Source organism: Phyllostomus discolor, chromosome 3 (genome assembly GCF_004126475.2).
Source record: "Phyllostomus discolor isolate MPI-MPIP mPhyDis1 chromosome 3, mPhyDis1.pri.v3, whole genome shotgun sequence".
NCBI lineage: Eukaryota > Metazoa > Chordata > Mammalia > Chiroptera > Phyllostomidae > Phyllostomus > Phyllostomus discolor.
In genome coordinates this window covers 63,255,366-63,280,964 of record NC_040905.2, presented here as the reverse complement: position 1 = coordinate 63,280,964, position 25,599 = coordinate 63,255,366, and the positions used below count along the sequence as shown (strand labels likewise).

General features: G+C 36.9%; 1 protein-coding gene across 1 annotated transcript in view; it reads right to left on the bottom strand.

Moving 5' to 3' along the window:
• LOC114496094 (leucyl and cystinyl aminopeptidase) overlaps positions 1-25,599 on the bottom strand; it is a 103,306-nt gene that overhangs the window by 5,540 nt on the left and 72,167 nt on the right. The window contains exons 11-18 of the mRNA XM_028511364.2: positions 25,361-25,449; positions 18,326-18,509; positions 17,023-17,179; positions 7,559-7,743; positions 5,888-6,049; positions 4,218-4,358; positions 3,454-3,535; positions 11-2,826 (exon numbers count right to left, since the gene is read on the bottom strand). Coding sequence (XP_028367165.1) covers positions 2,695-2,826; positions 3,454-3,535; positions 4,218-4,358; positions 5,888-6,049; positions 7,559-7,743; positions 17,023-17,179; positions 18,326-18,509; positions 25,361-25,449 — 1,132 coding nt within the window. The 3' untranslated portion in view covers positions 11-2,694. The remainder of the gene's footprint in view (positions 1-10; positions 2,827-3,453; positions 3,536-4,217; positions 4,359-5,887; positions 6,050-7,558; positions 7,744-17,022; positions 17,180-18,325; positions 18,510-25,360; positions 25,450-25,599) is intronic.

Here is a 25,599-nt window from a genome sequence, read left to right as displayed (position 1 = left end):
GGTGTTCTACCTAAGTATCTACTGTGCTATGTCTTTTATATTACATTCAAGTAGATTGTCTCTCTGCAGTGACATAATACTTGTCAAACAAGTACTTAATTGTGTCATGGACCTACATGCTTATATAAAAAGCATACTGTGACTGGCTGCTGTGCTTTAATCTATATGAAGTCTCAGAAATACAGTTGCTAAGACAAAGTTTTGGGGAAAAAATCTTCAAAAGCTGTAATTAAACTTATTATACTACATGTTTTATCTATTACTTAACCTTATATTCCTCGTTTAGGTTAATTTTTAGAAGCATCATATAATGGGTTGGTACAACATTAAAAACTACGGGATTCTGTGGGAAAATTTGAGGTGAGACTTGCTAAAGTGCAAATAATCTGAAGTGAGGCTCACAAACAAAACTACAAATAGTATGATCCAGTCTCATGGGAATGAATGGCTTTTGAATACAAAGATATCTTGCAATGGATTATGAGTTAATTCTTTTTTAGCCAAAGTTTAGACAAGCTTTTATTTATAATAATACCCCCTACCACACACACACACACACACACACACACACACACACACAGAGGAAAAAATGATATAATTCAAGACAAGATTTGCCATTTTGCACAGTTAACATGTTACAGGAGCAATGTAAAGATGGGGGATTAAAACTGAAGTATCTTAACTGATTTGGAGAAGTAGCAAAATTTAAACTCTGTATCAAAGTGGAATCCAGTAATATAGTATGGTAAAAAACCAGCAACAAAAAATATCCCTCAAAAGTTTATTATTTTTCCCCACTCTAAAAATATAAAAACTCACTAACTTCCATTATCAACTAAATTATCATTCATTTACTGAAGCACAAGAGGAATAAAGACCTATAATCACCCCGGTTTCAATAAGATATCTTTAGATGATTCCATGATTCTCACGATATCATATTTTTTACTCTAAAACAGACAGATAAATGTTTAGAAAAGATAAAATTGGGCAAAAACATACTAGGGAGTAAAGAAGGCTATCTTTTAGTTTGCCAGCCTTTTAAACTTTGTGATATAAAAATACTTTCATAAAATAAAATATAATTTTATACACAATCCCACATATTTTCACTTTATACTTGCAGAATAAAAAAGCTGACCTTTCCCATAGTCTGATTCTGTGGAGTGTTTTTAAGTGTTTGCAAATGATCACTTAGTCTTTTTTGTACATAGAAGATGTTGTCAAACAAAATATAAAGTATAAGAATTATTAGGAAGAAAGCTTTTCTCCTAAAAATTTAAGAAATGCAACAATGTAGGTATAAGTCTGCACAGCTCAACAAATTCAAGTACAGTATTTCCCCTTTAGAAGGAATAAAAATGCCATACAGTTTTGGATTTCTTTCTCCTTCCCTTTCCTTTTCCTTCCTTTTCCTTCTTCCCTTCCCTTCTCTTCCTTCCCTTCTCTCCCTCCCTCCCTTGGCCATTCCTTTTAGTCTGTTAGTTTGGCCATGATAAAATAAAACTATGAATTTTCAACTAAAGAAAAGTTCTGTATCTGAGAGTAGAAAAAAATTCAAAGTCCACCATATTAAACCTGAATCAAGGTACCTGTATCTCACATTCTCTTTATTCCTTAAGGTACTATGGTGAACTTCAAATAAAAATGTTCAATTTCTCAAAGGCCCTACCTTAAAATGTTTCTAATGTACTACTCTATTATATAAAATGAAAATCCATCCATGAGTATGATTCAGAGAGAAAGTGTCTGTAGTCTTTCATGCCAAAAGGCAACTAAAACAACCTGTGTTCTTAGTAACAGTGATAAAGTCATGATAAAAGATACCAGTACTAACAAAATGTTTGCCGTAACTGTGGAAATACTTATTTATAACATAAAGTATATCTATGGCAGGGAGTACTACAGTGTACAGATTTGGAGAATATTGAAATTTATGAATACAATAATTATAATTAAAGCTAACTTAGTTTGAAACATTTTCCCGAAAGATGAAAAAGAAAGTGTTAAATATTGGGAAAATTGAATCTTTTGGCCTTTTTAGCTTCTCGATATAACAAAAATTTAAAAATTCTGTAGCACCTGGCTATTCTGCAGAAAAAATATAATAGTTACAGATCTTATTTAAGAATTTTCCAAGAAATAAAGGATTAATGAAAACCCCAAATCAAAGTAGATCTGCACACCTGAGATTAGTCCTCTATAGTTGCATGCTTCATTGATTTCACTGTCATACTTTTTAAAGCTGTTACCACATTCAAATAACATCTATCAATAAGAAGCAACAAATGGCTCACAAACCAGCAGCCTGCAAAGATGGTGGCTGCCGTAGTAGATTTTTCCTTGTTCACTGGGTCAATACTTTACAGATACCGAGCAATAGAATAGAATTCCAAAACAGATTTTATTCCTCATTTGTGTATCTTCAAAGTAGAAAAATTAATCATTGTTTTTGTAGATGATTGGCATATAGGCGAATATAATTTTGTAATAAATAACTACATACTACCCAATGACATTTCAGGAAAGACTGATGAAAAATACAGATGGGCCCTGAGCTAACTAGAACTCCTAAGAGTGCAAACAACTCAGCAGCAATCCTTGGCTTTGCCTTGGCTTTTGCAAAAGTTAACAAACAGAGCCCAAGTTAACAAGCTCTCTGAGGGATGACAAAATGAGGTGCAGTTTTGCATGCTACAGCCACCACGTCAGAGTTTCAAGGTTCTTCTCCATCCACTGGATATTCAACTGAATGATTTCCAAAGCTTCCTGGACACAACGAAGCCGAAAGGTTGCCTCTGACTGTTTTTCAAAGAATGCCTGGACCTGTAAGTTGCAGAGAAACATTTCAATAGAGGAAAATAACAACAAATCTCAGGTAACTCTGACTAGCCTTTCCAAATAGACTTTCATTTAGTGATGGCTTTGCTGATATCCTGAAAGAAGTAGAGAAGAGTATTTTAATATCTGAGGTATTTATATCAAGTTACTGATCAAGTATGATGAAATCTGAAGTAATTTTTAAAATGTATTCTCCTTACTCCCACAAGGATTAATTTTTCAAATTAAATATAAAAAATAAAATAGCCAAGTAACAGCAAATGAGATAGACTCTAAAGCTAGGCTCGGTGCCCAATTTTACCCTTGGAGTGGCATTCTTCAAAACTATTCCATTAGCACTTAAAAATAAACTTGGCATATATTGGCTTTAATTTAAAAAAATACTTGCACCAGGAAGACAAGAGGGTGTTGTTGAGAATGGAATCAGAATTTTTCCTCATCAGAGTTTTTGCTCATTGCTATACGTCCACCCTTAGAAGTAGCCTCAGTGCAGAATCATTAACGTTGAACAAGGCAGAGGAGGGAAAGGAAAAGCCACCACCTGACTTAAACTGAGCATCCTGAGAGGACAGGGATACCCCACCTCTCTTATTAGCATTTTATACAACCAACCTCCGACAAATGTGCCTTTGTTGAAAACAGGTGAGTTGATCCAGCAACAATATTTTGTATGGTATAGGAACCCAGATGGAACCTGAAGAAACACAAATACAAGGTCAAAAAGAGCAAAAATAAATAAATAAAAATGAAGCAGCTGTTGGTAAGCTATGTTCCTGACTGCAGAGGAAATGCTTTGCTGTAAGCTACATGTAGCAAAGGAAGAGCCGAGTCCGGCTGCTGGGAGCTGCAGCTCAGTAACAGGAGTTCTGCACGCACTTACCGCCAGTGGTAAGGAAAGGTGGGTGGAAAAAGGCAAGAGTTAGGGATATTGACATAAATTATTAATCCATTTGATCTACCCAAAAATCACATCAAACATCCAGAAATTTAATTATTGTTTTAAAAGAAAAAAACCCTTCATGTGCTATCTACCTGGGTGTGAGTTAACTGATTCCTTGGCACTGGAGAGGCATTCTTCAACACACATAACTAAATGGCTATTCTGAAAGAGCCCACGGCCATGCTAAACTAAGTGACCTGGAGCGAAGCACAGTTAGGCTTGGTTAGTACTCAACTGGAACACCAGTTATGTGATTCACATTATGGAAATTATGTTTACACATGTAAAAATTTCTGAGTGTTTCAGTTAAATGTCACTGCAGCATTTTTCCTCTCAAAGCAAATCATAACTACTGCGAACCAATACGAAATTGGGACTGGTTTTCAAATGCAGAGACTACAAATACCAAAAGCTAATAATTCTCTGAGAAACTTACTTCTGTACAAGCTTATCCCAGTTCTCTTTGACAAAATCCCACGCCAGTAAGTTTCCAGAAAAGCCTCGGCCCACTGTTCTAATGATAAATGACAGCTCTTGAGTTCGGATGATATCTCCACTGAGGCTGGTTTTCATTAACCTGAAAAGCAAAGCAGATTTAGCTTCCAAAATAATTATTCATGATGAAGTGATGACTGAACTTACATTAGTACTGGTCTCCTAATTAAAGCTCTGTAGCAATTCAAGAGATATAAATTTTGGGTTAGTATAAGATTGAGCAATAGATTGAAAATGTCATTTTTTTTAAAATGAAGTAAGAGCTCAGCAATAAGTACCTCAAAATACTTTCACATAATAATAAATAGTTCTTGACAGAGTAAGGAATTTGAGAAATAGATTCTGGTAGAATTTATAATTCTGAAGAGTAATTTTTTCTGTTAAAAATCTTATTTGATGTGAGTAGGCAGGTATATTATTACTCTTAAAAACTGAGCTGTTTAAATAATGTGAAAATAAAAGTATACTTCAGGATATTATTATTTATTGGTACTTCGTATGTACTAGGTAATGTTCTAAACTGCAAGCACAACAGTGGTTAAAATAGGTAATTATTATTATTACCTATCCTTACTTTACAGTTTAAGAAACTGAGGAGGTTAGTAAATGCCCAGGTTACACTGCTAGTAAAAACTAAAGTGCATTTAAACATAAGCAGTTCGTATCTACTGTGCTATTAAATCTGTGTATGGTAGGAAAACACATACCCCCTAAAGAATGCAGCAACATTTTTAATAAAAAGAAAAACCCAAGTGCTCATCATGATGTGATGGGTTTAATAAATTCTGATAGAGCCATACGAAGGAATACTATACAGCCAGAAAAACAAATGCAGTAGGCTTTATGAACTGACATGGCAAATCTTAAAGACTGATCCAATTCGCTAAAAGGACAGTCACAAAACCCTGGGTGTAGTATAAACCTATGTTGTTATATATAAATATAGAGACCAGGATTGACATTGTTAACAGACAGAATAAGAATGGAAGTAAAGGATCATATGAGAGATACTTCCACATTTTATTACATTTTCTTAGGTATTTTTTAAATACCTTATAATGGGAATTTATTAGGGTGCTGTCAGTTGAAATCAAAATTATTACTAACTTGAAACAAAAACTTCCCTCCATTTGCTTGGGTCTGGGGCTGGCTGCTACCCTAAAGAAAATGATTATTTACAGGGCATCCTTTGGAAGGCAGACCTGGGCAGGTGCTGAGGACATCTCTGGGACTCCACTAGGATTTATCTGGGCAAAAGTATACAAGAGAAGCAATGACACCCAAACTCCTCCCTCTATCCTTCCCAGTGCTGACTCTCAAGGTACTTCCTTATCTCCCTTGGCTCCCAGAGCTCCTCTACCCTGCTACTGGCTGTCCTTCCAGTCAGGAGGCCCCGTACACTGCCCTTCTCTCCCCATGGGAAACCCCCATTCGCAGGCCTTCATCAGCTGAATATTCAAAAGGAAATGTCTCACAAATTCACATGAAGGTGGCCTGTGAGTACAAGGGGAAAAAGGAAGATCCCAGAGAAAAATGAGCTCCCCACCCTTGGAGCACAGTACTGTTATACTTTTGGTTTCTATATGTCATATTCCTCGGGTAGTTTCATACCAGTGAAGTTTCCGTACATCCTCTGAGCTGGCAAGAGCTTCAAGTATTTTATTCTTCTCTGCTTCAGAGCCTATGGAGACATACTTGCTTAAGAGGAATTGCCAGCCTGTCTCAGATTTTGCTCCAACTTTGAACACAGCAGTCATGACATCAGTAGGTAGGCTGTAAGAGAGGTGGTCAAATATGAGAACAAGTAAATCCTCTGAATATAAAGGGCGAGGAAATGACTAGTGGTGATGTTTCTGGGACCAGAGCAGAGCAGCACAGTGGAAGAGTCTATTTTGCAACTAACTTATAGCAAAGAAAATGATTACTGTAGTGGCTCCTACTTTCCTAGTTGGTGAGACTGTGAGGAATATCAATTCAATTTAACACAACAATTATTCACTGAGCATCCATGAAGAAGCAGGCAGGCAAATGGCCGGGTGACAGAGAGGAGAAGAAAGAGACACAGTCTCAGCCTCTATGAACTCACAGGCTACCACAAAATACAGAACAGTAAGTATATATGGTATAATACAGTGTGGTAGGTGCCATAGTAGAAATATGAAGAGAGGGATGAGAAGAGGGGAAGAAGCACAGTTTTCTGCCATGATTACGATCACTTTATCTGATGCTTGAGTACTTTGCCATAATGCCCCATAGGGATCTAGAGAGAACCAAACTTCATCAAAATATTTCTACTAATTGCTAACTCCACTTGCTGTTTTATTCCTAAATTAAAAGAGACTTTTTGACACCTCATACCCATTAGGATGGTTGATATAAAAAAACCCCAGAAAATAACAAGTGTTGGTGAGGGTGAGGAGAAATTGGAAGGAACCCATGTGCACTGCTAGTGGGACTGTAAAATGGTGCAGCCGCTGTGAGGAACAGTGTGGCAGAGCCTCAAAAACTTTAAAACAGAACTACATATGATCCAGCAACTCCTGCTTCTAGGTATATGTCTGAAATAACTCAAAGAAAGCTTTCAAAAAGATATTTGTACACCCATGTTCATAGCAGCATTATTTGGAAGAGCCAAAAGGTGCAAGCACCCAAATGTCTATCAGTGGATGAATGAATAAGCAAAACATGGTGTATACTGCATACAATGGATTGACTATTCTGCCTTAAAAAGAAAGGAAACTCGGACACACACTACAATGTGAATGAACCTTGAGAATATTTTGTTAAGTGAAAGAAGCTAGTCAAGGAAAGACAAATACTGTATGATTGCACATATATAAGGTATTTAGGGTAGAAAAATTCATAAAATAGAAAGTGGAATGGAGTTTTCCAGGGGATGGAGAGAGGGAATTGGTGGGGAGTTGTTTGGGTAAAAAATTTCAGTTTTGCAAGATAAAGTTCTGGAGATTTGTTGAACAATAATGTGAGTATACTTATACTACTGAACTGAACACTTAAGAATTATTAAGATAATAAATTTTATGTTATATTTTACCATATAAATATATAAAATATATTTTTTGGTAATATTTATATTTTTTAAAAAATATAAATATATTTATATTTTTTAAAAAAAATCTTATTTGAGAATATAAGTACCTAGAGTTCACATACATTAGTACTCAGTTTTACATTTCTGACCCAGGATGAGGAGACCCTGGTTTTAGTACGTGATATGGAGTAAAGAAGAAGAGAGTCCATTTGAGTAGAAGCACACATCACCTTTGAGTTCCGTTGGATGCCACCCAATCATCAAACAGCTTCTGGGCGACAGTGCTGCAGTTCCCCAGGCTGTGGGTGCAAGCAAATTCCAGCAAGGCTGACCGCAGCTCTCGAGCAGATGTGTTGCCCTCATCAGTCCAAGTTTGTTTTTGAATTTGGTTTTGAAGCAATTGAAATACCCTGGTCTAGAGAGATAAAATGGAATATAATGGAAAATAATTAGGACAACCAGAAAAAATCAGGGAAACTAGATCTCTTTTCCCCAACATTTACCAAAGCAGAGAAAAGGGAGAGGTGACAAGCTATGACTCATTAAATATCAACTGCCCACATACAGCTGGGATGAACCATTCAATACAAAGGTTATACAAAAGGCCGCTATAGCCAAGAAAGACTTTTAATGATGTAACACAAAGAATTAATGATTTCTGTGCAGCGGGGGACCTTTCTTCTGTGTGTACTCAGCTAGAAGTTGTTTTCCTGCTCTGAAGTATCATCCTAGAAGGAAGCTGGAACTTCCTGACCTCATGACTTTAGAATCCATAAATCCAAAAGGCAGTGACAGAAAAATAAAGTTCTTTACTCATGAATAGATGTTTAAATGTTTCTGAATTAAAGAAATATTTAAAATAGCAACTAGTTTGATGCTGTAACAAATTAATTAGTGAAGAAACAAAGACTATGGGCAATTAAGTTGTTTATAGTTATTTCTTCTAACCCCAACTTGTTATTTAAAAATTCTGAATGTACAGAATAGCTACAAGAATGGTACAATGTACACCCATATACTAGACTTACTTTTTTTTAATATGCTTACATTTACTTTGTTTCTATGTTTATAACACACATAATTTTTAATGGTTTTAGCTGAACCATATGAAAGTAACTTACAGATATCATGATATTTCAATTATAAATACTCTAACATGCAACTCCCAGAAATAAGGAGATTCTTCTGCATAACCGTAACAACTTATCACACTTAAAAAAAATTAACAGACATTCAGTAATATCATCCACTGTTCAGTCCATTCTTACTTCTGAATAAAATGTCATTCTTAAATGTATACTTAAGGTATTAAGAAATCAACAAATATCTTATTTCTTTTTCATTTCTCCCCACAACAAAAGTGTAAAAGCTGTTAATAGGATATGGAAGTATTTCCATATTGCCAGCTGTGGTGCATGGGAAGGGGTGGGAACACATGGGATTAAAAAAAATCACATAAAATATGCATCTGTGAATGCCACTAAAAGGAACAAAATTTTTTAAATAAAAATGCTTATAGGTATGTTTTAGAAAACCTTCACAGTTATAAGGAGAATCAAAATGAAAAATATTTGCAGGCACACCCGCCTGCAGAGTTCTCAGCACAGGGGCACTTCTTCCCCCCAGTGCTCCTTCCACAGCATCACCCTTATCATGTCTCATCTCAAGCAGACAAGTGCCACAGATGGCCAGATACAAAAACTCTCAACCCTGAAAAATTAGTTCAAGTTCTTCACAGAGCATTATATTCTTACAGAGTCAATACCACTGTCAATACCTAAAATGAATACTGGTCAGTGATTTTTAAATTGTGAAGCGATTTTCTCAGAAGACCTTCTCTGAATAAATCCATGGATCTGACCATGAGAATGGAAAAAAACATCTGTGCAAGGACGACTCAAAGTTTGTGATGACAGGTTAACTCACTTTTGTTTGTTTGCTTCAAAAAGAATAAAATAGAGAACAGACACTGTGTGGAATGTGAGAGTAAGCTCGTGAGTCATCGGGAGGATGTGAGGTGGAAAAATAGTGGCCATGCCGATTGATACTGCAAGGAACATAAAGCAACGCAGGAGGTCCTATTGGATGCACATGACTGCTTTGGTGCACGCTGTCTCCACTGGCCTGACCTCCTCCATGGCATCATGATAGCACACCATCCCAAGTGAGTGAAGCATACAAGAAATTTAAAAGCTACTCATAACTGTCAAACATAAACAAAAGAGGAATGAGAGAAAAAAAGTCACATGCTTGAAATACTATTTTAAAAAGCTCAGTGGAGAAAAATGGCATTGCTCCTTTAGAATTAACTAGAACATAAAGAGGTCAGTGTAAAAAAAGGAAAAGAAAGAAAGGAAGGGGGCGGGAAGGCCCTTCAAAGCACTAGAGGCTAGAGGAACCTGACGTTTGAAGATGCTAAGGCTAGTTCCTGAATAGTTACTACACTGGAATTACAGGGTCAAATTTCACTAGTTATTCCCTGCACACCGAACAGTCAAGAGAAAATCCCCAAAGAGTTGATTTTAAATATATTTCAGGCCCTGGCTGGTATGGCTCAGTGGATTGAGCAGCAGCCTGAGAACCAAAGGGTCACAGGTTCAATTCCTAGTCAGGGCCCATTCCCCAGTAGGGGATGTGCGAGAGGCAACCACACAGTGATATTTCTCTCCCTCTCTTGACCTCTCTCAATAAACAAAGAAATAAAATATTTTTAAAAAATAGAAAATAAATAAATATATTTCAAATGATAAAGTAATAAAGTATTTTGCTTTAAAAAATAATTCTTTAAAAATGTCCCCTGGCTGGGTAGCTCAGTGGATTGAGCGTGGGCTGGGAACCAAAGTGTCCCAGGTTCGATTCCCAGTCAGGGTACATTCCTGGGTTGCAGGCCATAACTCCCAGCAACCGCACATTAATGTTTCTCTCTCTCTCTCTCTCTCTCTCTCTCTCACCCCTCCCTTCCCTCCCTAAAAATAATAAGTAAATTTAAAAAATCTTAAAAAAAAGTCTGCTGATATAAAATATCATTTTATAAGTAATCCAGGTTATATTTTTAATATTAATAAATCATAGCAAGGAATCAAATCACCTTTGCCTTTTACACATAAAATTAAATTTATTTTTTTCATGGGTCTAAATTAATTTCTGAAATTTAAACTCACTGAACAATAGAATCCCATCCTCTTTGAGTTCATAGAATAAAAATGTCAAGTGAGGAGAGGACATATATTGATGCTAAACACAATTCAAGGAGTCAAACCTTTTGAATTTTTTCCTACAGTGACATTCAAATAGGGTCATACAAGCTACAAACATTGGATATGCAATAGAATACAACAACAAACAAAATGATTTTAAAAGCAAAACATGGAAAGACGCTCGCACTTATGTATTACACCTTGACTTACTACTTTACTTTTGCAGTGATATGCCCAGGGAGTTCTTTCTTGGGTCAACTGAATTTCTTAAATGTAAAGTGTCAGCTTTTATTTCAAAAGGCTTGTCCCACCAACCCCTCATAAGTAAAAGAATGACAGATTTATAAGTCATGAGACAGGAATATGGCTGGGATCAGATGTTAACATCATATGTGAACAATATGACACAACTCAAATGTGCCTCCAGACACTACCCACCAGAACACCACAGAATCAAAATGTGATACACAGGTGTGTGTTACATAGGTACGTGCAGCCTATACAACAAATGACCAATAAATGTACACAGTGCTCTGGTGACAATGGAGACTGTCACCAAGTGACACCAAGTCTGGTGACTTGTGCTTTCTGGAGAAAGCACAACTGGCAAACACAAGGCCCACAGGACAAATCCGGCCCTCCACCTTGTTTTCTGTGACTCAGAACTTGTTTCTACCCGGTGGCAGTGCCAAGCTCTTGCCTAACTATTAAACAGTAGTTACATTTATACAGTCCTAAAATTACATTCGGTCCTTTGAAGGCAACTGCGAGGCTGATGTGGCCTGGGGTGAAAATGAGTTTGACACCTTTGGCATAAAGAATTAGACACCAGTCTTAACCATAAATACTGTTTGAGGGTTAGATCCAAGGACTCAGAAATGTCTATCATTCCAACCTCCAACTATAGTAGGTCAGACTTCATATTTTGAGACTTTCAATGCTACCAAAATTCCCTAAAACTAGAATTTTAAAGAGACAATTTTTCACTCTTGGTGAACTGCAGCTAGGCTGACTTTTAACTAACAATCAAGTTTATGAGGGTCTCCAGCAGTAAAAGGACCTGTGTTCTTCCATCACATACTAAGCCTCTGTCAGCCTCTATACTTGCTATCTAACCACTAGGCCCCTGGACCTCACCCTGAAGTGCATTCTTAATAAACACATCCCTGCCCAGCCAACTGGAAATCACCACCTGGAATGAAGATGGAGAGCTACTTGTGTGCCATAGTAGGAAAATATTCAAAAGGTTTAACTCCTCAAATTGTGTTTCGCCTGTATATTCTCGGCACAGGGATAGCTTAAGGTAGGTTACCGAGTGCTTCCTGACACTGAAACTCAACACAGTTAATGGAGAGAGGCGGAGGCAGAGTGGCTTCTGCCACTGCGAAATTTAACTAGCTGTGGAGCTCCCAAGTAGACAGATATTCTGCGTCCCCTCAGGGCATATTCAGTACCAACACTATTCCTTATTACTGGAGTGAATGATGTATACTAATATTGCTACCTATACTGGGTTGAATAGTATCCCCCCATAAATTCATGTCTGACTGGGACCTTATTCGAATGTGACCTTATTTGGAAATAGGACTTTTGCAGATGTAAACAAGTTAAGATGAGGTCATACTGGAATATGGAGGGCCCAAATCCAATGACTAGTGCCCTTAAAAGAGGAAACTTGGACAAAGAAACACAGGAAGAATGCCACGTGAAGACGAAGGCAGAGACTGTAGTAATGCAACTACAAACCAAGGAATGCCAAGGAGTGCTAGCAACCCCCTGAAGCTAAGAGAGACACATGGAGCAGATTCTCTGTCAGTAGAAACCAACCCTACCCCTACAACACCTTAATTAAGGCTTCCAGAACTGTAAGAGAACAAAGTTCTGTTGTTTTAAGAGACTAAGTTTGTAATAATTTATTATGGAGGCCATAGGAAAATAATATGCTACCCCATATTGATTTTATATGGTACTAATAACCCCCAAAGTAAACAAATATGTATATAATGATGTATACTGGTATAGGATCAATTAGATATCTATATTGAAAATAAATTAATATTTATGCCTACCTCACACCATATGCAAAAAGCAATTTCAGAGGGATCATAAATCTAAATATAAAAGATAAAACAATAGTTTTCAAAGAAAAACACAAGAGAATATCTTGGGCCAAACAAATTTCAGACCTTAAAACTAAGAATTTATGCTAATTTAAAAATCATATAGAATAAAAAAGCAAGCTGGAGTAGGACAAGATATTTGTAAATACACATGATCAACAAAGGACTCGAACATAGAATATATAAGGAACTCTTACAAATCAATAAGAAAAAGGCTGACACTGAAAGACTTGGGTACAAAAGAGAACACCCAGTGGTCAATAGAAATATCAAAAAGGAATTCATCTTCACTTTAGGGAAGTGCAAATTAAAGCCAATCTTGCAATACTATGATACACACATCAAAAAAGCTAAAAGAAAAAAGGTTTGCTATTAATACTAAGTACTGGCAAAAAATAGATCCAGAACAGAACTTGAATTCTCAAACACTGCTGATGGAGTGTTAAATTGATATAACTAACTTCGAAAAACGATTTGGTAGTACAGTATTAGTGATGCATATGTAATGACTTGGAAATTCCACCTTCAGACATATATCCCATAGAAATTCACCAAAGACATATATAAGAATATTTACAGCAACATTATTTGTAATAGCTCCAAACTCCAAATAACCCAAATGTCCATCTACCGTAGCTGAACTAACAAATGGCCAATTCCTTTAATATATTATCAGTAGAAAGTCTATGTTGGATTCTAAGTTTGCCCTAAAGAGATCAATAAGTTATTTGCATACTTCTTGGAAGTGTACATCGATACTCAAAAAAACACTGTTGCTAACATTTTGGATATAAAAGAAATCTCATGTAGTAACTTGAAAACTTCATTTCCAAGTAAGTAACTAGAGGTGGGTCTGTGATTTTAAACCTTAAACACATGGTCTACAAGCTTTTCAAGTCCTTTTAATTTAAAAAAATCTCAGTTTAAAAAAGGAAGAAATGATAGCAAGAAAGAAAAGTCTTTGATTTTCCCAACAGAAAGGTATCATTGGAAAGATGACAGTGTTAGAATACAAATTAGTTTAAAATATAGCAACACAAAACTTTCGGCCAAGATGGAGGCATAGGTAGACACACTGTGCCTCCTTGCACAACCAAAATAAGGTCAGCAACAATTTAGAAACAAGATAACAACCAGATCTGACAGAAAATTGAACTGTATGGAAGTCGGACAACCGAGTTAAAATATACACATTCATCCCGACCGGCAGGAAGGCAGAATTGGGCAGCCAGGCAGAGAGGGGTCGTGGCACAAAAAGCTGTGGCACCAGATGCATAACGCATCCTGGGCACATAAGGCACCCTGAGCGCAAGACCACAGCAGTCGGACCCTGGGCGCACAAGCAGCTGGCAGACCCAGTGAGGTGGCGACTGTGAAGCGAGGCACTTCGCGCAAAGCACCTGGCTGTCTGGGCCACATTTGCATGCAGACAAACCAGGAGAAATTGGGCAGTGAGACAGACCGTGCAACCCAGGGTCCCAGCACTGGGAAACAGAACCTCAGGACACCGATTGAAAATACCCGTGGTGGTTGAGGCGCAGGAAGAGACTCCCAGCCTCACAGGAGAGTGTATTGGAGAGACCAACAGGGTCCTAGAATGTACACAAGCCCACCCACATGGGAATTAGCACTAGAAAGGCCCAGTTAGCTTGGGGGAAGCGGCAGAAGGTACTGAAATCTGATGGAGAGAGGAGCAAGTGACATTGTTTCCTCTCGGACCCCGCCCCCACATACAATGTCACAACCCAGTGACTAAATTGCCCCATCCTGGAGAACACCCAAGGCTCTTCTCCTCACTACGTAACAGGCATGACCAAATTTAAAAAAAAAAAAAAAAGGCTCAAATGGAAGTACAAATCAAAGCCTCAAAGCCAATACTTTTAAGCAACCAAGAGATAGCCAACCTATCAGATGCACGGTTCAAAGCACTGGTGATCAGGATGCTCACAGAATTGGTTGAATTTGGTCACAAATGAGATGAAAAAATAAAGGCTATGCTAAGTGAAACGAAAGAAAATGCACAGGGAACCAATGGTGATGGAAAGGAAATTGGGACTCAAATCAATAGAGTGGACCAGAAGGAAGAAAGAAACAACCAAACAGAAAAGAATGAAGAAATAAGAATTCCCAAAAATGAGGAGAAGCTTAAGAATCTCCAGGACATCTTTAAATGTTCCAACATCTGAATTATAGGGGTACCAGAGGGGGAAGAGGAAGAGCAACAAGTGGAAAACTTATTTGAACAAATAATAAAAGAGAACTTCCCCAATCTGGCAAAAGAAATAGACTTCCAGGAAGTCCAGGAAGCTCAGAGAGTCCCAAAGAAGTTGGACCCAAGGAGGAACACACCAAGGCACATCATAATTACATTAGCCGAGGTAAAAATGAAGGAGAGAATCCTAGAAGCAGCAAGAGAAAAGGGGACAGTTACCTATAAAGGAGTTCCCATCAGACTGTCAGCTGATTTCTCAAGAGACCTAACAGGCAAGAAAGGGCTGTAAAGAAGTATTCCAAGTCATGAAAGGCAAGGACCTATATCCAAGATTGCTCTATCAAGCAAAGCTTTCATTTAGAATGGAAGGGCAGATAAAGTGCTTTTCAGATAAGGTCAAGTTAAAGGAGTTCATCATCACCAAGCCCTTATTTTATAAAATGTTAAAGGGACTTATCTAAGAAAAAGAAGATAAAAAATGTGTATAGTAAAATGAGAGCAAACTCACAATTATTAACAACCATACCTAAAACAAAAACAAAAACAAACTAAGCAATCAACTAGAACAGGAACAGAACCACAGAAATGGAGATCACATGGAGGGTTAGCAATAGGGGAGCGGGAGGAGAAGAGAGGGGGAAAAGGCACAGAGAATAAGTAGCATACATGGTAGGTAGAAAATAGACAGGCGGAGGGCAAGAATAGTATAGGAAGTGTAGAAGCTAAAGGACTTATAACACATGGGCATGAATTAAAGGGGGAAATGTGGGTAGGAGAGGGTGTGCCAGGTGGAGGGGAGTGAAAGGGGGAAATGGGACAACTGTAATAGCATAATCAATAAAATATATTAAAAATATAGCAACACAGCACAAAGAACAGGCTTTGAAGTAAAATGAATATAGGTTTCAATCTCAGCTTTATAATCAACTAGGTAAGTGACTTGGGGAAGTTATTTAGTCTCCTCATATATGTAATGAGGGCAGAAATATCTATTTGGGCTTGTGTGAGTATTAAACAGGGTAATCATCATTAAGTACTCAGGATGGTGTACAGAACATAATAAACACTGACATGTACTTGTTTCTGGTGCTGGTTTTTATTAAGGCTGGGGGTTAAAGCCTTATAAAAATAGAAGAATGATAAAAACCCATCAATTAGAACAGACCGCAGAAATCTTCTAACTTAAGCATCTTACTTATGGGTAGGGATGAGGGTGGCTCCTTTGGGGTCAGATAAGAAACTTGTGAGGAAGGGTGCTTTTCAAGCACCATATGGCCCTCCTGCCCTACATCCCCTCCCCCCACTGAGAATCATGCAGGTGTTAAGACTTTATCACATGGGATGCAGAGTAGGATGCACAGTAGGAGTGGTAGAAAAAAGATGGTTAAAAAAAGTTACATAATCCAACCCCTTCCTTTTACCAGTGAGGACACTAAAACTCTAAAAGGCCTTTTCTAATTCCTGGTCTAATACTTCCTTTTCCTGAAACCTGTCTTTTGCTTGGTCTCTGGAAAACCTGACTAGTTTACAAAGCAAACCCTGTTGTTAGAATGGGCAGATTCAGAGAATTGGATAATACCAAAGATTCATTGCTCCCTCCCAAGCTTTTAATGACTCAGTCAATGGTTTAACACTGAAAGGGTCTAGAAACAGTTGTTCACTATTAAGATCAAGCAACTGGCTTTAAAAAAGGTAAAACAATCTCCACTACAAAGCCTCCCTCAAAGCCTTGCTGAGAAACAGACCCACCAGCATTGGCATCCATAAGACAGACTATCAGTAAGGACTCCTAAACAATATTCTCAATACAAACATGGCTGTCATTTTATATTGACCATTGGAATATTAACAGGGAGAACTACTTTGCAAAAGGCCCATTTAAAGCATTTATTATATAAAAATAAACCAGGATTTAAAAGAAAACTTTTCATGTGATAGCAGTATAAGAAGTCTATATTTTGATATTCACGTGAGACCACATCATGCTAAGCCTTTATCAGCTCTTCATGTTAAGCAATGATGTTTTGGTTCAAAGTAAAGATTTCTAGAAAAGCAAAGAAAATGGAATTTAACTAGTTGCTTTTTCAGCCTATTACTGCTGAACAACATTATGAATAACTATATTAAAAGCAAGTAACAGAGAAGCTGGCAAAAGGCAGACTTACCACCACTCTTGAGGCCAGATCCATATACCCCAGTTTTTCAAGGAGGTCATAGATGAGGCCTGTCTGCAACAGGGCTTCAGTGATGGGTGCGGTGGAGGTCTCATTTCCAAGATAACCAATCAAATTGAAGGCCCTCCGAAGAGGCACTTTGCCTAGGCTAAAGGGTAAAAGAACAGAAAAAGTAAACATGCTGAGAAAGGCCAATGAACTCTAGGCATGCTGAGAGAGAAATTGTATGGCCAGATGGTGAGTCTTGAAGACCTAAAACTTAAGCTTAGAGTGTCATTCTGTAAAGTTAGACTAAATATTATTACCTTTAATTAAGTTCATGTGTGTGACCCAAGGTTAAAGATACATTTCAGAAAAAAGATAAACAATTGCTCTGTTTTTATTCTATGTCACCTGTGAATTGCTACTGACTCAGGTAAAGTATTGCAATATCTTAGGTAATAAAAGATGAAAAGTACTAATTTTATTTATTTATTAAATTACTTATATTTACCAGATGAGACAGGTAGCATAAAGAGGATTTGAATCACAAAAAAATTATTTGTTTATATGGGAATTTGCTTGTCAAACTTGTTAAAGTGAGGTCTACTGTGAATTTATGGTGAGTACGTTTTAAAAATAAGGTTTTTAATAGAAATCATAACAATGATGACTGAGACGATATAAGGTAATTTCATTAAAAAACAACCTAGATAGGAAGGTCAAGAATAGTCAGATGGAACACTTTTGAATATTCTTTGTGTCTCTTGACCCATTAACAACCTAAGCTGGTAATCTTCCTATTCCAAAGATACCTACACACACAAGTTCACTGACATTCTTGGCTTTGGGATTCTGTAATGCATTGGTGAGGGGGGAGGCAAGCAGTACTCAAATAAGGAGGCTCTAGATATCAGAGATGTTCCTCAAACCAATGAGTAAGCACTAAGCATCACACTTAAACCAAGTGCTGCTTGAAAAGAATTCTCTCATGAAATAAAACAAAGTCAGAACTATCAATGTATTCAGCAAATATGAGTCTGCTTGTTGGCATCTACATACTTGAGATGGTATTTAAATAATACCTTGTTATTTAACCCTTCAATATTTGTAGCTTAGGTTTCCATATAAACTACAAAGTCCCTGAAGGCATGGAGTATTTCTTACATTTTCCAGTTCCTCCAAAATGAATTATACCTTACAGGCAATACATGCTACTTCTTTTGAACTGTTTTTCTAAAATGTTCTTTTTCTCAATATCACTTGTTAAAAAACAAACAAACAAACAAACAAAACAAAGCCAAGCATACTGTACCCTGCAAGCTGAAAGATGTTGTTGATGAGGTTTGCCCGATCTTTGTCACTCAGGACGTAAGGATTTATTTTCAGCTGTTTGATGAGTGCATCCCAGTCCTCATCTGCATAATGTACAATATAATAGCCACTCATGTTTGTATTGACTTTGATCCACTGCACTTCTTCTGTAAGATTGATGACATCTAATACAGACCAAAAATGAGAGAGAGAGAAGGAGAGGAGAATAGGGCAAGAAAAAATATTAAACGAATGCTTTGTTTCAAAATTAATTTGGTATATTTTATACATATATTTTATTATTCTATTAAGAAACCAAATCTCTGCCTTCAGTGCAGTTATTTTCACATCAACAAAAGTTACTACTCATTCAGTTAACAATTATTTATTTAGTGGTAAACAAGGTAGTTATGTTCCTTCTCTCACAGATCTTACAGTCTAACATATAGAATTCATATAAATGCTATTGATGATATTCCTTGGAAGTACATAGAAGAAATGCTCATCCTCTAGGGAAACTTAAGAGAGGTTTCCTGGAAGAAATGACAGCTAAGCTGAGACCTCAAAATATGTTAGCCAGGTAGAGAGTATTCAAGATCCAGAAAGAAAGTATACATAGTGTCTGTCTACACACGGAACTGGCTCCCAAGTTCAGTGGCTAGAAAGGAGAAGCAGGGAGAAAGGGAAAATGCGTGTAGCATGGGGCAGCAGGGAATACCACCTAAGAAAACTAGATAAAATGTGTTCCATCTCCACCTTTGTTTCTATGTTAGCAAAGGAAGAACAGATAAAGCCATTTAGAAAAGTTACATAATTCAAAAGTAGCAAAACATCAGGGAAGAGTTAATGTCTCATTGGGCACAAATAAAAAATAATTGGTCCTGGCCAGTGGAACTCAGTGGATTGAGCACAGGTTGTGAAACAAAGGGTCACCGGTTCGATTCCCAGTCAGGGCACATGCCTGGGTTGCAGGCCAGATCCCCAGTGGGGAATGTGTGAGAGGCAACCACACACTGATGTTTCTCTCCCTCTCTTTCTCCTTCCCTCCCCCTCTCTCTAAAAATAAATAAACAAAATCTTTTAAAAAATAATTGAGTTAAAATAATAGAAAAGTGATATGTACTTTTTAGGCCCCCACCAGGACATATATAAATGCTGAGAGAACTGTTAAAAATTTCTATGGAATAATTTCAATTAATTTTAAATTAATAAGGTACAAAATACATGGCTATAAAGACATATTACTACAAAAGTTGACTACAAAATATACATAGTGAATGTTAAAATCTTTAAAATTACTAATCAAGAAATGTCCTTTAAATTTGGTAGCAAAGACATGAATTTAATATAATAGTTAAGGGTATGCTTCTAAGCATCTTAAGGTTTACTGTTTATTAGAATATCTGCTCCATGAACTATTTTTTTCACTGTCACTCTCTCGGTGCCCAGAACAATATTTCTAGTACTCAAAAAATACTTGGGTAATTAATGGATGAATTAACAAAATAACCGTATCATGGTAAATGGTTTCAAGGTATCTAAATAAGGCTTGTAAATATATATAAGTTTTCTTCCCTACTTTAAAGAATACTAATTTTTAAAATCATAAAAGAAAGAGGAGTAGAGAGATAAGAAAAATAATCTAAATTCAGACAATAATAGCACTTTGGGGTATATTTCCTGCCAAGATTGTTCTGATATACAATTTACTGGTAGTTGATGTAATACTCCATACAACAGATCTACATATATGCATGCATTTTTATATTGCTTTTTCACCTATCAGACTCCAACCCCTGACATTTTTCCATTGTTTTCACATGCATTGTTCAAATATATATTTTTTAAAAATATAATTTTTTTCACCCTGGCTGGCGTAGCTCAGTGGATTGAGTGTGGGCTATGAACCAAAGTGTTGCAGGTTCGATTCCCAGCCAGGGTACATGCCTGGGTTGCAGGCCATAACCCCCAGCAACCGTACATTTATGTTGCTCACTTGTGCTCTCTCTCTCTCTCTCCCTCCCTTTTAAAAGAATTTATTTATTTATTTTCAGGTAGAGGGGAAGGGAGGGAGAAAGACAGGGAGAGAAACATCAATGTGTGGTTGCCTTTCACATGCCCCCTAGTGGTGACCTGGCCTGTAACCCAGGCATGTGCCCTGACTGGGAATCGACTGGCAACCCTTTGGCTTGCAAGCCCACACACAGTCCACTGAGCTACACCAGCCAGGGCTCAAATATCTTTATAATATTCTATTTCAAGACCTACCACAGTTTAATCGATCTCCTATTTGGAAACATTTAGACTGTTCTACAATGTTCATTATCATAATAATTCTGTGTGAAGGTTTTAGAAACACATTTAAACCCTTGAATATCTGAAGTCTTCAGGTCTGTCAACTTCAAAAGCACAAATTATTAAAATTTACCAGATGCTTTAACACTTTATTTACCCTAATTCTACTGGAAGTACAAAAGATATTTTAAATGGAAAAGACAGTCTGATCATGTCTTAACATGGCATATAAGATAAAGTATTTTTCATTTAAAAATTCTGTACTAAAGGAAAATGGGGATAGACTTGGAGAGCAGGATGACAACTAGTGGGGAAGATGAGGAGGTGGAGGGATTTAGCAAAAAGGGGAAAGAACTCATTGACATGGACAACAGTGTGGTGATTGCTGAGGGGAGGGAGTTATAAGGAGACTAAATAGTAATGGAAAAAATATAGAGTGAATATTAAATTTTAAAAAATCCATACTAATTTCTGTTTTATTGCTGATATAGCAATAGGTGAGAAAAAATAATAATATTAATATGGTCTATTCCTTTTTCTGGAGCAGAATGCAGTTCTAAGGAATAACTGTAATGGCAACATTATCTACTCTAAGTTGGAGACCTTTTAAACAAACCTATGACTAATGAAATTAACTTTATCATTAGCTAATGCAAAAAGATCAATACTCTCAAGGTCACCAAACACAATTTCCTACAGATCTTTTACCAAGAGGATCTTGGGAAGGACTGAGTAGCTCCAAATCTCTCTCTCCCATAAAAGGGGGCAAGCAATGATAAGTGTGGCCATTTGCCCACTGGATAGATGCAAGAAAATACTGAAATACATAGTATCTTGGCTGATAAGCAAGCAACTTGCCATGTCATAAACCTATCCAAGTCCAGATGGTAGAGAGCAGAAACACAGCTGGGAATGTACTTGATATTATTACTGTCATCTCGATGACAGAAATATAAAGCAGCACAGCCAACAGCACGGAGAGGAGAGTTATCACTTAAAGAGTCAGCATATTAGTCTCTTTCAGGTCTTCTGAATGATCCAGAATAGAGACCCTTAAAACCACAGGTATCAAAACATAATGGCTTTGCTCACAAGGGACGTCAATACATCCTTGCAGTTCAAATGTGGATGAGGCTATTCTTACGTGTTTTTAATTTATTATAATCATTAACAGATTAACGGTTGAGTTTTCACAATCCATTGAGTAGTTAAAAAGAGTGAGCAACTCCAATCTTAAATGGCAGAAGCCCAGATGAAGTAATCTAATATTGATTTCATAAAGCCATTTGTCAGTGAGTTATGAAAATCAACTACTGTTTTATAAAGAAATATTAAAGCACAGAAACAAAAATCATGTTTTTACTACAAAGTTAAAAATTTCCTGAATAGTTTGCTCCAGAGGACTAGCCTGAGGCATACAGTTGAACTGCATCCACTGTTGCTCAAAAGCATTCCTTTCTGCAATACCCCTCGCTTCTCCTTTATTTTATTAGGGGGGAGAAAGGCAAGAGCAGAGAATGGCACATGATAAATATCTTAATACTACGATTTTCCTCCTTCTTTTTTCCAATTGCCTTTCACTCCAATGACATGTCTTTTAGTTTCAGGGAAATATTTCTGGCACAGTGATATCCTTTCAGAAACATGAATGTTTCAAGTTAAGATTCAATATAAAATTTTTCTATAGTTAAAGAGCTTAGGTCTGAGTGCAATATGGATTGAGACAGACAGAGGAGCGGGGAAAGGAAGAAGAAAAGGGAGAGGGAGACACTCACTTTTTTAGTATAACTTCCTCAATATGTAGCTTGAAAAAAATGGTCTCGTTCAGCCCTTCTTTGTACAACTACTACTTGGTTAAAATTCATGTATGTGGGGAAAAGTGACAAAGATATTAACCAAATATAACTTCTATATTTGATTGAACTAATGGACTAACCCAACAACCCTAGAACACATGGAAATATACTATAATTAAACAAACTACCAAGATAACACCCTACACTGAAGTCATATGACATACAATAAGCCTCTGTAGTCACTGCCTATGCTACATTCCTTAAGAGAACCAAAAAAATTAAAATAAGAGTGATTCTCACTGGAGCATCAAGAACCAAGAAGAGCCATCTGTCCCTAGGGTCCATCACTTTTTGTGCGGACAAAGCGTTTACAGTGTGGACTCTCAAAACTCGGACTGCCAGGAATGAAAAGAGCAGCAGCAGCAAGAGAAGTAACACAGCTGAGGAGAAGGACTAACAGTCACTGCTTTCACCATATAGTGCCTCAGTTCCAGCTCTAAATTAAACCAATTATATCACAGTGCGTTGTGTATATTCTCCTTAACTAAGAATATTTTGAAATGAAAGGAAACAGAAGACATCATTTCATCAGGCTTTGAATGCTCTTTTCCTGGAACTTTTTACAATGAGATTTGCAATTGAGTCACTTCATTATAGACAATATTTATTTATCCAATAATTATTCTTGCACCTACCTGGTGCTAAGGTTGCAAAAGTAATTCGTATAGCCATGATATCTGCCTTCAATAGGGGACCTATCTAACGTGAGGACAGAGCTATGCGAAAAAGTACTTAAAGTGTACTACAAGTAGAGAAGCAGAGAATGTTATTAAAGCACACAAGCAGGGCATCTAACTTGCCATGGGGTGAGGGAAGGCTTCCTGAAGCGGGCAGTGATCTGAGATCTGAAGAATCGACAGCAGTAAATCAAGGGAGTGGTGGTGGCATGAGGCGGGGGGTGGCAGCTGGGGTGTGTGGGGGGAGTGGACAGACAACAGTGTCCTTCCAGGAGAGAAAGCAGCATAAACAAAAGCCACCCAGAGGCCAGGGGAGGAGTGTGTTTGAGTTGCTCAATTTTTGAGCAGTGGAAACAGAATACCAGGTAAGGGTTTAGAAAAAAAAAAGTTTTAATAGGAAAACATGAGCTAGACTTTGGGCTGTGAACCTCAAGGAATAAAAAGCTCACATGTAAACTGAGCTAAAAAGTAAAGGACTAATAAAAGCAGATATCTTATTATCCAATTACTTCTAATACCACCCAAAACTTATAGACTATCAGGAGGTTTATAAAAAATCCTCACTGGTTTCTTTTAAACAGGGAGATGAAATTATTTGTTGTCCCTTAGGTCAGAGACTATCCTTCCAGGGCCCACTTCAAGTATGTGGTTTTGTTTTCATTAAAGAAGGCAGCACTTCCAGCTATGTTAGATTCAACAAGCATTATCAACTGTTCTTAGGGTTTCTAAATAATGAGATTATTCTTGTCACATTCCACTCTAGTTTAAACTGCAATGCAATTGGTATGCTCATATGTTTCAACTGGCACTATAAATTGTTATCACACAACAGAAGCATAACTTAGAAATATGTATTAAATCACAAAAGGTTAAGAGTCGTCATTTTGAGAAGCATTCCTATGAAAAATAACAAAAACACTTTAAGAGCCCAAATTTTTATTAAGGCTTTTTTTCCCCCTAAAGACATATAGTGAATCAAGTGTTCAATAAGGAAAGGTTAAGTCAATCACTATATGTATGATTTTTTAAAAATGACATACAAAAATCACATGTACACAATGACATCAACTAAGTAAAAGGTACTTTGAAATGACTAAGAAATAATCATGAGAGTAGTTGTCACAGGCTGATAAGATTTGCTCTTTTTCTAGATTTTCTGTAGAGTAGCTATAAGATATTTAAAGTATTTTTAAAATAATAACCAATAATAGTAGCTAACCCTTATATAGGGTTAAATATTTATCTAGGATACAACATATGCCAGGTGATGTTCTAGGTGTTTCATGTAAATGAACTCATGCTCACCATAACTCTATGAAGTAACTATAGCTACTATCTCCATTCCATAGCTGGGGGAATGAGGCTCAGAGAGGTCACATAACTCCCCTAAACTCATACCATGGAACCAGGCAATCTGGCTCCAACATTTGTTCCCTTAACCACTAAGCTATACTGCACTCTCAAAAATACAGGATTGAACACCATATCCAAATTCAAACAAGAAATTTTCCCTTTCCCTAAATGTAGAGTATCACTAATGGTTCCTGCAGAACCCAGAAGCGTTATGTTCTTTCAGGATGCAAATTAAGAGGATACATAGTGTGGTATTCACAGAGGTATTTCACAGATGGTCAGAAACTACATTTCAATTGCTTTTATAGACTCGTTGTGGGTAAGCTACATTTTACGATCCCCCTCATTGCAATCATGATTTCTTGTCCCATTTTGTTCATTACCAAAAAATGTATACTATGTCTACAGGACATTTTATAGTAATTATTTACCTAGGTCATGCATCAAACTTTATTACGCATAAGAATCATCTAGGGTGTTTCTCAAAATGCCATTGCCCCAGCCTACCCCCAGAAAGCAGTCAGCAGAGCTGACTTTAAGAAGCTGCTCTACTTCTTACTAACATAAAGTATTTATTTAGGGTACAAAAAAATACAGCATTTGTTATTTTCTAACAGGACTGCTGGTACTTTCCAATGAAACTTTTCATACCTTATGTCACATGACTATGAAAGACCAATTTTATGCATGACACACAGACGCAATCTCACGTTAGTCACATCATGTGTAGGTGACTCAGAAAACCAGCTCACAGAGTGTGCACACTGAAAAGTGTAAACTCCTTCCTGCTGCTTGGTCAGATGGTTTAAAAATACGTTCTTTCCAATTTCTTATCAGAAAAGTGTTAAGTCAAACCTGATTTCTTGTCCAGAAATGATACCAATCGATATTTTGAATAATTTCTTCCCTCAGCGACAAAGGAGAGTGGAATATGCCACAGATGGCTATAAAAAGAAAATATTGAAAGATTATCACGCTTTCCAATATTTCAGTCATTTACATATAATTTGTCATTTTTTTTCTTTTTTCATTTTTAGAGTTTTTTTGGGGGGGGAGTGGCAGGAAGGTGAAAATTTTCAAGGTATTTCCAGAAC